The 12,896-nt window shown below is 37.1% G+C and overlaps 1 protein-coding gene across 2 annotated transcripts in view; it reads left to right on the top strand.

The window, feature by feature from the left end:
• Positions 1-8,504, top strand: part of Smp_150980.1 (P53 inducible protein-related) — a gene marked incomplete at both ends in the record, with an annotated part of 39,541 nt that extends 31,037 nt beyond the window's left edge. For both annotated transcript variants that reach the window (XM_018797495.1, XM_018797496.1), the window contains 4 exons: positions 2,340-2,404; positions 5,377-5,451; positions 7,141-7,515; positions 8,349-8,504. In XM_018797495.1, coding sequence (XP_018652532.1) covers positions 2,340-2,404; positions 5,377-5,451; positions 7,141-7,515; positions 8,349-8,504 — 671 coding nt within the window. The remainder of the gene's footprint in view (positions 1-2,339; positions 2,405-5,376; positions 5,452-7,140; positions 7,516-8,348) is intronic.
• Positions 8,505-12,896: the final 4,392 nt, after the last annotated feature.

Genomic DNA, 12,896 nt, shown 5'->3' with positions numbered 1-12,896 from the left:
GGACGATGAAAGCTCCACGACCAAACCATCCAGCTCAGAGAACAAAACTTCATCAAAATCATCTACCTGAGCTACAAATCTTCTTCACCATAACAGATTCTCTCCAATGATCAATATTCTATTATTTCAAACTACTTAATTTAACTTACTTTAGTCATTGCTTTATCAGCTTTACCCCCCCCCTTCCAGCTATAGGAATATGGTGAAGCCTAGTAGGCCCTTCTGGAAAAGAATACTACATCAAAGCACAGCACAACTACCGGGGCTCAATAGCTGTTTTTGCATTGCTTACGCAGAATCATTACATCTTTTTTTCTTTTCTGTATTTTTTGGGGGCAGACTCATTCTTTCTTTTTAAACCAACAATAATAATTATGCAATGATTCTTTGTAGCTTTCGTAATCATTTGTGTGGGTATAGGTAGAGTGGTTGATTAGGGCCGATCCCTACCACCCGGGTTACCTCTCACGTTAGTTCATGAGAACAATCCCATGATCTGGGAAGCATGACGAGGACGTGTGATTAGGGGGTTTTGCCTCCCAAGTAAAGTAGTTTATTACCTGTCGACTCAAAAAAAGTCTTATACACTCTTCAATGGTATAAATTTATTCAGCCCTTGTAATCTGGTGTGTGACGAAATCTCAGCACGGATACAAAAGGCTCGTCTAGCTTTCGCCAACTTTCGTCATTTATGACGTAGGCGAGATATCCGTCTAGCAACTAAAGGACGGGTTTACTGTGCGGCAGTTCGTTCCGTCCTAACTTATGGCAGTGAAACATGGCCGGTAAGAGTAGAGGATATTCGTAGGCTACTAGTATTCGATCATAGGTGTCTTCGAAGCATTGCTCGTATATCCTGGGACCACCGGGTAAGTAATGCAGTTGTTAGGAAGTGGGTACTAGGTAAGGATGGCAAATCAATGGATGAAGTAATGAAACTTCATCAGTTGAGATGGCTGGGACATGTGTTACGTATGCCCAACCACCGACTGTCCCGACGTGCAATGTTTTATGGTGTAGGAGTGGGTTGGAAGAAAGCTATGGGCGGCCAGACCAAAAAGTTGCACAGATCCATGAAGTCACTGGCAGTTGGACTGAGTCATGCTGGTAGGTGTAGACTACCTGGTTGGGATCCTCGAGTCGATAGCAACCGATGGTTAGAGACCTTGGATGACATGGTTCAAAATCGTTTGCAATGGCGAAGGTGCATCCGATCTTTCTGTTCTTCCAAATTCTAATCTTCTGAATTCTTCATGTCCGTCTCTTTTTTCTTTTTCCAAATTTATTTCACTGTATTATGCTCCTTCAATAACTTCTTCAAATCCTAATCTTTCACATAATGCTTATACTCTTACTACTTCTACCACTATGGGATTTGAATCGACAACTTCATCTCTGTGCTAATGTGGTATGGCAACTCGAACTGATGTACGTACGTACGTACGAAGTTCTACGTTGTGACTGACTGACTAACTGAATAGATTATCATTACAATTGTAAATGTATCATTTAACTTTTTTTGATTTTATTATTTAAACTTCAATATTAAAAGATCAAGGGATAGTTTCCTATATAAATCACCTTATTTGTTTTTAGTAAAATTGAAGCCTTAACGTAAGTTATCAATAATAATAGATATCAACTTCATGAAGTATGTAATACGAAAACAAAACAACCTGTAAAATCCCATTTTGTTTTCATGGTGTTGATTTTTCAAAGGCTTAATTGGCTCGTTTTTTGACACTTTTACTTACGCCTGTTACCCTCAATCAAGCACAAATCGCCGACAACCATTCTCCAACCCACTCTGTCCTGGGCCTACCTTTATAATCCCATCCAGTTTTTGTTCATTCTTCTCATGTCTGTCTCTATTTCTCGGCGTAATGTGTTCTTTGGTCTTCCTCTTCGCCTTTTGTCTTCAGGATTACGTGTGAGGGCTTGTCTCGTGACGCAATTGGGTGATTTCCTCATAGACTTTGTATATTTGCCAGAATTGTTGTATTTGATGAGGAATACAGAATATATATATATATATATATATATATATATATATAATATTATGTTCCAAAGACGTTGTACTTTCTTCATGTCATTAGTGTTTGACAAGTACAAAGGATATACCTTAAGAATTTGGCAAACCCTAAATTGTGTATGGTACATTTCTTGATATTCTGTCATACCAAACTTGTTGCTGTATGATAATAATGTACAAGTAGTTATATATATATATCATTGTTGCTAGTGTTATTCCTCCTTTTTCTCTGTTATACTCATAATAGAAGGATTAAAAGTTAAATCAATTAATGAATTAAGACGTGAACGTGAAATACAATATAAAGAATTACAAAAGAAACAAGAATCAATGAATATTGTATTAGTTGTATCACGTATTGGTACTGAAGATGTAAGTTAATGTCTTATATCTATATATAACATCTCATATACGAGTGTACGTGATCTATATGTCATTTATCATCTCTAATCTTGTATTCTACTTTTAAAATAGTGTTTTCCTTTTGTTCGTTTTCTTGATGGCTTCATTGTTTATATTGATTTAATTGTTCAAGCTAATCCATAGTGTGTTATATTGGATCAATTTATGAGTCAGTTTTCGACGACGATATTTTGAAATAATCAGTCGTCATCATCTTAAGATCTGTCACCAATATTTATCAATCTAATTTGGTAGATTTTATTTACTTACTTACTTATTACTTACGTCTGTTACCCTCAATGGAGCATAGGCTGCTGACCAGCATTCTCTAACCCACTCTGTCTTCGGCTTGTCTTTCTAGTTCTATCCAATTTTTGTTCATTCGTTTCATGTCTGTCTCCACTTCCCAGCGTAATGTGTTGTTTGGTCTTCCTCTTCTCGTTTGGCCTTCAGGATTCCATGTGAGGGCTTCTCTTGTGATGCAGTTGGGCAATTTCCTCAATGTGTGTCCTATCCACTTCCAGCGCTTCTTCCTCATTTCTTCCTCCACTGAAATCTGGTTTGTTCTCTCCCACACTAGGTTGTTGTTGATAGTTTCTGACCAACGGATTCGAAGTATTTTGCGTAGACAACTGTTTAAAAAACACCTGTATCTTCTGGTTGATGGCTTTCGTAGTTTTCCACGTCTCCAACCCTTACAGTAGAACTGCCTTGACATTTGTTTTGAAAATTGTGATCTTGATGTTGGTTAACAATTGTTTTGAGTTCCAGATGTTCTTCAGTTGTAAATGTGCTGCTCTCGCTTCGCCGATCCTCGCCTTCACATCCGCATCAGATCCACCGCCTGGAGCCCTTCTAGGGCTACTGCTAGTCCCAAGCCCGGATAAATTTTTTAAAATTAGATAGCATATGATGTGAACCGCAAAACAAGAAGCCTTAACAAATTACGGAAGCTATTTTTGGGGACGTTAATTCATTTAATTCAAAGCTTGTAAAACTGTAACATTTACTTTTGCCCCTAGCCTAATCTACAGATCATAAGCTTTCGTTTGATGTATAATTCACTGCCATAGCATTTTCTGTTTTAAAGCTACTGTAATTTAGACGTAATCTTTTGTACCCTATTTTCTACTATAATCCCCCAGTTTTGGACATAATTGTATTTTCCTAATTATTGTACGTTGTGGCCAGCCTATTCATCTATTTATTCATGTAACCTTTCACCCTAATCTGAATTGGGAATTCGAGTGCTAGATCGGGGTTGGAATAAAGTGATTAGCGTTCCAGCTGTCTTTATCTTCTCTCTCTCGCGTGCTTGCCAGCCAATCAGGGATAGAATAGTTTTCGTCTCTCTACCCCCACTTCGAACTCACGCATATTAGCCTCAGAGGTTAAGCCAGTCAGCCTACCGGGTCAAGGTCTTAATCTACATTACACAGGTCATACTCGGCACAAAGTGGGTAGAAAGATTCAAGGACGTAACAGCATACTTATTTTACTATAACTTGATTTTAAATGTAGTTTTATTAAGTAAAGATATAAAATCTGGTGATGAAACTAAATTTCTTATAACTGAGTAGCTGAGATATATATTACGTAATCCCAACCTCAACGCGTTATGTTAGTTAAAGTAGTTGTAGTTTAGAAGAAACAAAACGGCAACCGAAACTTCCCGTAGCATCAATTGATATTGCCAGTGAATGTCAGTCTGAGTCATGTTAGTAGGTGAGGACTGCCTAGTTGGAGTTACATGTTTCTCATCGGATCACATTACAGTGAATCAGATCGATCATATTTGCATCAGTGAAAAATTCAGAAGGACAGTGGAAGACGTGAGAATTAGGAAATATACTGACATAGCTTCAGACCACCACTTGGTGGTTTCCAAGATGAAACTGAAGCAAAGGACAACTGAAAAAATGTTAGAACTATAGAGGCATTACACCACTCTCGGTCAATATCAAAGTAAAAGTCTTCAAAACGAAAGTCAAGACAGTTCTACTTTACAGAGCTGAAACGTGGAGAACTACCACAACCATTGTCAAAAAGTAGAAATATTTCTAAACAATTGTCTACGCAAGATACTCAATAGTTGTTGGCCGGATACCATCAACAGCACCAACAACAGCCTACTGTGGGAGAGAACAAACCAACTTCCAACTGAAGAGGAAATTAGGAAAAGACGTTGGAAGTGGATAGTACATACACTGAGGGAATCACTGAACTGCATCACAAGTCAAGCGCTAACTTAGAATCTTGAGGGGAAACAGAAAAAAGGGGGGCTTAAGAACGCACTGCTTTGGGAATCGGAAGCAAACATGAAAGGAATGAATAGTAACTGGAAAGAACTCGAAAGTATTGTTCATGACAGAGTTGGATGGGGAATGCTAGTGAGCAGCCTATGCTCCTCGAAGAGGGGTAACAAGCGTAAGTAATTAAGCATGGTTGCTGCAAAGCTTGGATATTAGGAGTGCGATTGCCCATAGACTCACTTTTGAGCACTGCTGAAGAAGTCTCAACCTAATCAAATGAGCTGCCTGTATTTCATTGATTCTTCGACAGGTATCAGCCCGTTATAAAAGCCATCTAAAAACTAGACAAAACTCCATAAAACACACAAGTATACAATTTTTAGTGTTAACAAAAAAAGGTGACAGGATATAAAATAAAAAAAATGATCTGGTCGAGATAGTGGTTGAAGATAGTCGTCAGGAAATCCTGGACCTAGGTTTCGTGCTATATGTCAGTCGTCAACAAGGTGTACCTGTAACCTTGAGGGAACTGATGCTCCCTGACAGATTCGATTCCATGTCAACCAGTTTCACGAGTTGCTCATATACCATCCACTAATTTAACTTTTCAAGTTAAAACTTGAGTTATTTTCATATTGGATTTATTCCTTTTCATTGTAATTTCTCGTTTTTTTTCTTCTATTCACACAGCAATTATCTTTAGCTAAAGAGAATGAAATACTAACGAAAGAACGACTTTGTTCTGGTTTAACACTATTCGAATTTGTAAGTTTTTAAAAGTTATCTTTAAATAACCAAAAACAATTTTCATCGCTTTTATGTTAATCACTTTTTCATTCCTATTGTATAATGTATTCTGACGTGTTATACCTATACTGTTTATTTCCAAGATTATTAAGTAATTATGAAGAAAATTTGTAATTCAGGTGGGACGGTTTTGATGTCCAGTTCTTTGAAGTTGTCGTCTAGAATGACAGTAAATATTCTGCAATTTATTCATCTAGTTCAGAGAACTTCACCAAAACTTTTAACCAAACATTTATTTGGTCTTCACAATTGATTGATCACTGGGTGGCGATCAATGTTATGCGTGTCAAGTCCGTCTTAGTGCTGATCGAATGCTATCGGTCAAGTTGCAATGTGGTCACTAGTCTAGGTGGTTCGACACTGAGTGAACTATGTTGAGATAAGATGGTGGTTAGAGGTGGTCAACAGGAAATCCTGGACCCGGGTTTTGTGCTACTTAGCACTCGTCAGCAAGGTGTACCTGTAATCTTGAGGGAACTGGTGCTCTCTGTCGGATTCGATCTTTTATGTTCAGCTAATTACTATTGATTCCATGAAAAAACGTCTCTTTCTATACTCTTTTACATTTCCATTCGTGCATGTTCGCAAGTTTGTATTTTCCTCTACTTTTTCTCATGTGAATCCGTATAGAATGTGATCCACAAACCTAATCAAGTTGGTTTTAAATATTGTGAACGGATACCTCACTTTGAAGTTAACCAAAAATCATGATTCTTATAATACTAACAACAGAAATGATTTTTAAACATAATTTCCGACCGTACAATGAATTATTTATCATTGAATGCTTCAATTTATAGGAAGTATTTCAATGGATGATTCTGAAATATAGGACATACAAGAATAGTTTGCCAAAAGCTATGGTATATGTAACTGCTTTGCCCCTTTGGGTTACTTAATAACTAATTAAAACTTGTGTAAAATAGTTACATATTTGAGATGCTTGTATGATTGCTGAAAATCTTTTTTTATTTAAACACATAAATATTGGTACAGGAAGGCACCAGATATATATGTGCCACACAAATCTCATTTGATTTGTGTGACGGCTGTGATACTACCCAGGTGCCCAAACTGAAGCAGGTGGTTTTCTTAGGGGGTCACACCCGGAGTCTTTGACCTAAAGATCTGATCCACAAGACAGTGGAGCATCGTAAGGAAATGCAGTCCCATGGTAGCCGGTGACCAACGATCGATTCGTACGCCAATTGTTCCCTCAGGATACTGGAGCCCATGTGCACCATTGGTTTGAAATCAGGGTTTTCCAACTCCCCTAGGTGAACTTTCCGTGTCCACCAGCCCGGTTAAAGCACCGGAAATTCGCTTTTCATCCTCTCTAACTCGTAAACAACACCTGTGGCACGAGAATGCAGTGAGTAGGACTTCCGTGGCAGAGGCTATATATTCGCGTGGCCATGTGAGAGCATTTCGAGAGGGAGAGCGGACTCTTCCCACTCTCGGCCGTACAAGGGCATTTTGGGGCTAAAAATTTATGTATACTAGATGCAATAATCGTACGGAGGGATAGTAGTTATCTGGCTTACCTCGATTTTTCCACAGATTGCAAATTCATGATTAAAAATTAACATTTTTTTTTATTATTTTAATTTCTCTCGATGTCTTGCATTTTCTACTTCTTATGAATAGGTTCTTAATAAAATTAAAAATTTTCTTCATGAAGAAGATTCTGATGGAAATACTTGGAATCGTCTTTCCAATATTGCTAAACGTAATTCCATATGTAATGGAACTACTACACATTATAATAATAATGATATACTTGGCTTAGAAAGTTATACACATTTTCATCGTTTATGGTCTGCTATTCAATTAGTATTTTGTACACCATTTGGACAGAATGAATATACAATTGAAGAAATGTTTGGTGAAGGATTAAATTGGGCTGGATGTGCAATCATTTTATTATTAGGTCAACAACGTCAATTTGAAGCACTTGATTTTGGTAGTCTTATTTTACGACTACAACGAATCGATAAAAAAGATGTGACACCAATGGGGGTTGTAAGTTTTATTAAAACTTATTACTTACTTACTAACTAACTAACTTACTTACTTACGCCTGTTACCCCTCGTCGAGGAGCATAGGCCGCCCACCAGCATTCTCCATCCAACTCTGTCCTGAGCAATCCTTTCCAATTTTTTCCAGTTAACATTCATCCTTTTCATATCTGCTTCTATTTCCCAACGTGATGTGTTCTTTGGCCTTCCTTTTTTCCTCTTCCCTTCTGGATTCCAAGTTAGGGATTGCCTTGTAATGCACATTGATGATTTCCTTAATGCATGTCCTATCCACTTCCAACGTGTTTTCCTAATTTCCTCTTCAGCTGGAAGCTGATTTGTCCTATCCCATAAAACGCTGTTGCTGATAGTATCCGGCCAATGGATGTTGAGTATTTTGCGAAGACATCTGTTGATAAATACCTTCCTGATGATGGTCGTAGTAGTTCTCCACGTTTCAGCTCCGTACAGTAGGATTGTCTCGACGTTCTTATTGAATATTCTCACTTTGAAATTAGTTGACAGTTGTTTTGAGTTCCATATTATTATTATTAGTGTGTAATAAGTACTACCTATTAATGTGCCGTTATATCTGTCTGTTTTAATATGGTATATGAATTGTTACTGTGGTAAATTGATCCACAGTTTTGATAGTTTAATTGCTAAGTGATCCACAGGGAGTAAATATAGATTGAAACGATTTCAATTTTAGTAAAGAGCTATAAGTACTGTTATTTGGTGACTCAACATACTAGAGTTTATCAGTCGATGTAAAAAGTATTTCAATTATGTTAAATTAAAACGGTTTCCCTCTCATTTTCTTTTTTACCATTTAGTCTCTGGAACGAATGGCTGCACGTTTAAGTCGTTTCTCCGTACTTAATCGTCAAATATTTTCTACATTAAATGTATATCTTCATCCTGTCGATAGACTAGATGAATCAAGTGTTCGTGTTCGCCAGTTTCCTATACCTACCTGGTCAAAATCATAAACGATGATCTTTTTTTTTCAAACCATGTAATTTGTACCCCCCTTTTCCAATTTCTTTGGTATAACGCTTCTTGTATTATAAACCACCTCAATTAATGGCATTTTATAGAGTTCCTTTCGGGTTTTTTTTATATTTTGATCATACCGGTAATTGTTTTTCGTTGATTTACTGCTTTCCTGGTGTTTTGCTTTCTTATCTGCCTTTTTCACCTCTTTTTTTCCCTAGAGAAATGTGTATAAATAAATTCATAAGGTAAATACAGTTAACTTATGGTGTTATATGAATAATGATAATAATGTTTTGTCAGTAAAATTAGTTTCATGCAGATTACCATTGTTTTTGTTATGAAAATTAAGTTGTATTGGATGCAATCTGGCTGAGCGGTTGCCCACAAGTGCCCTGGTATGGCCGAGAGTGGGGAGAGTCCGCCCTCCCTCTCGAAATGCTCTCACATGGCCACGCGAATATATAGCCTCTGCCACGGAAGTCCTACTCACTGCATTCTCGTGCCATTACTGCTGTTTACGAAATTGAGGGGATGAAAAGCGAATTTCCGGTGCTTTAACCGGGCTGGTGGACACGGAAAGTTCACCTAGGGGAGTTGGAAAACCCTGATTCAAAACCAATGGTGTACATGGGCTCCAGTATCCTGAGGGAACAATTGGCGTACGAATCGATCGTTGGTCACCGGCTACCATGGGACTGCATTTCCTTACGATGCTCCACTGTCTTGTGGATCAGATCTTTAGGTCAAAGGCTCCGGTTGTGGCCTCCTAAGAAAACCACCTGCTTCAGTTTGGGCACCTGGGTAGTATCACAACCCTCACACAAATCAAATGGGATTTGTGTGGCGCATATATATCTTGTGCTTCCTTGCACCAATATTTATGTGTTCAGGTAAATAAATATAAAAATGATCTGGCTGAAATTATATACCCATACGTGGAGTTACCTTTGTAATCTTGAATATAGCAATAACAGAGGCTTGAGGAGAATAACGTGAATTCACTTTTTTTTCGTTGTATCTGTCAGTTGCTTACAACCTGTAATATTTAAAAATCATTCACGAATTAATTCTAAATTTCTTACAAAAATGAATGTAAATGGAACTTGCTTTGAATATATCTCAGAACCGTATAACAAGAATGTAGATAAATTTAGGTGGCTGAGTAGAATAATACTAAACATCTAACGACCTTGTTAGTAAAAACGAACAAAGGGCTAGAAATAAGTGGCTGATGCTAATAATAAATACGAATAGAATGACTAAAGCTCAGTTAGAGCCAAATTACCAATACAGAAGAGTCGAAAATAGTAACGTTATTACCAGTGCAGAGACATAGTTAAACTCTTTTGTCATATGTCGGAGAAATGTTTATCAACTTCCTCTTTTTAAACAAAGCAATCTAACGCCTGAAAGCAGTGGCTTCAGGAACTTCATGAGGTCAGGGATCCTCTCTGCCGATCAACTTGAACGGTTTCAAGACATCAATCGGATGTGATCTATCAGAGAGTTACTAGAGATTAGGTCATTTGAAATATTTCTATTTCATCTAAGTTTATTAGCACATGTTTTAGGATCCCAGGATATACTCTCCTTTTCGTTTTGTCAGTGCAGCCGTTTGACAGGGATGTGGATTTATAGACAGTTTGCGTTAACATGAAGTTGACACCTGTGGTCTTTCAATCGAAACATTGGACTTGGTGTTCTACACAGAATCTTGCTCTGAGGACAAAGCTATGGAACTTCTGACATCATGGACAAACTCGCTGTACGCGCTTTCTCACGGTTTTAGATCAAGCTAAATGCTCTACAAGTCTACTTTATAACAACTATAAACTTAAAAAGTAGCATTAGCGTAACCGAAATCCTAACACAGTTTGCCGAGATCGGGTCTGGTGTGCAACCTGGACGCGATGCCACTTTGGAAAACATTTTGTAGACTACACTGGACGAATGAACTGATATTCACTTTCATAGATTATATTTATTTGACAACCCTGCTCGGGATGCATACTGTGAACCAATAAATGTTGTAACTTGTAGATCATCCCTATAAAAATGGCGTGTACATGCCCTTGCAAAAATATATAATTATTATTCTGTAATTTCAGTAATTGTTTGTTTAGTCTTCTTACTTTCTAGATAATTTGCGAAAAATCTTCCTCAAGAGGACTTTATGGACATCTGATTATTACAACAATTTGACAGGATATCGTGCTGTTAAACTAAAATTAGATATTGTACTGGACACTACAAACAAATATATAGATATACAGGCTGAGGTCCGAGGTATTTCCAAAAGATTCACATTTAAGGCATTCAAATTAACCACACAACTGAGGTCAAGTTAGCTACTAAAAATGAACTGGTACATTTGACAGTCATATCCTCAGTCAGATATTGTATTCCAAAGTGAGCATAAAATCATGTTCATTTCACATCTCTGTATTAAATACAATATAGTTCCTAACCTCAATATATTCGAAGCTAAGGACAGTCGAATTATCTCGTATTTAAACTATATTTTACTCTGATACTACTAAATTTCTGCGAAAGTGCCAAAAGTCCTAATCGAACAAAACAGGTATACCAACACATTTTATCAGGAGTAGAATATATATTTGAAACTAATTCACTAATTTTACTCACCAGCTGACAATAGTGTATAAATAATCAAAAATACGAATCATACATAATTTCCATGAGGTAACTAAGAAGGCAGAAATTAAACGTTTGTTAGTAGGAAAGTAATATAAAGCTAAAGCAGTTGTGACGCGACAGACTTGTGTAATTTAGGTGTTCACTGCAATTTATGATATCTTTCGTACATGATTCCGCGGCTGCCTTAATCTTCAGAAGCAATAGTTCTATTTGTGTTCTTGATTTTGATGCTGGTATATATAGGACTCCTGGTCATACCGAATTTCATTAATACAGGTTACTACATTCACCCTAGTGATAGATTCAAAAGCTTTTTCACGCATGTATGTTGTCTATAGTCCAAATGTTCAAACATTATAGCATATCTGTTTTACTAGTTACTTTATATGGAAACTGCTCTACAACGGATTCACAAAGTCGGTTGTTGTCTATCGGTAACCATAAGCTCTTTAACTTCATGATCGGTTCTCGAGTTTATTATATAAAAATATTGTTATAATTGTGCTGCCTGCTCCTCTTTTTGCAAAACTTACTGAACATCAGTATTTCGGATAAGTGAATGCAGACAACTGTCAGAAAACATTGTAGCAGTATGTTCAACCAATATAACATCATATATTACCAGATGTTTTTGCTAAAGTAGTAGAATTTTCATCCCTCTTTGACTCCTAGTGCTTGAAACCTGTGGCATAATCCACATACCAGTAAACAACAAAAACGATCGTATGGTCTTCACGTTTATCAACTCTCTGATGATGTTATATCCTGACGAAGAACAAGTGGACGATAACAATAGGAATTAGTTATAGACCGATCTTATATATATTCATATTGTATAACTAATAAGTAAATATATTATATGAACATTCATATTCTTTTCATTATATGCATCCATTTGACCTATTGGTTTTTATTATATGATTTACTATTCTTAAGTTATTCCAAATTTATCAGTTAGTGTCTTACAATCATAGCTACTGTATGATTTGATTTCTTATGATTGTTATCTTCTATTTTACGGTATGATTTCGTCTGGTTTGCTTGTAAATAACCCAAGTGTGTCCGAAATATATGGTTCATACAGTGAAAGTTGATATTGGTGCTCTGAAGTCAACAGGCAGTTTGAACAATAATATGTTTTTCTGGTTGGCGTTTTTTAGCCAGTTAGTTTTCTGCAAGATAGGGTCGCTAACCGCATGCCCAACCCTCCTCCTTCATCCGGGCTTGGGACTGGCAGTCGCCCCGGAGGAGCTACAGGCGGAGTTAATCAACAGGCAGGGCTTGACGAGAATGACTGACAAAGAATTTAGGCTGCTCTTACAGGTTACCGCGTCATTGGTTTGGCACAATGCTAAGGTTGTGTAAGTCGTGTTCTGACTGGTGATTTAGTTTACACGAGAATTGATAGGTCACAGATCATAATATGCGAGCAGTCGGAACTCGTGTAGCATTTAAGTTTATTTGACGTCTGTATAGATTATTCAAGCTTTCGCACCGATTAACTCGTTGTGAACAGTGAACCGAAGAGGTCATGAAGAATAACGGAAGCTATATACGAGGGCATTATTTCACTTAATTCAGAGTTTGTAAAATACTAACATTTAGATTGGTCCACAGTTTATTCTGTAAACCATAAGCTTTCGTTTGATGCATGATTCACTAACATGCCATTTTCTATTCCAAAGATATTGTAATTTAAATATAAACTCTCGTACTCTATTCACCTA

The sequence above is a fragment of the Schistosoma mansoni genome, chromosome 4, assembly GCF_000237925.1.
Source record: "Schistosoma mansoni strain Puerto Rico chromosome 4, complete genome".
NCBI classification, from domain to species: Eukaryota; Metazoa; Platyhelminthes; class Trematoda; order Strigeidida; family Schistosomatidae; genus Schistosoma; species Schistosoma mansoni.
The sequence above is the reverse complement of the archived record's forward strand: the minus strand, read 5'-3'. Positions and strand labels throughout refer to the sequence as shown.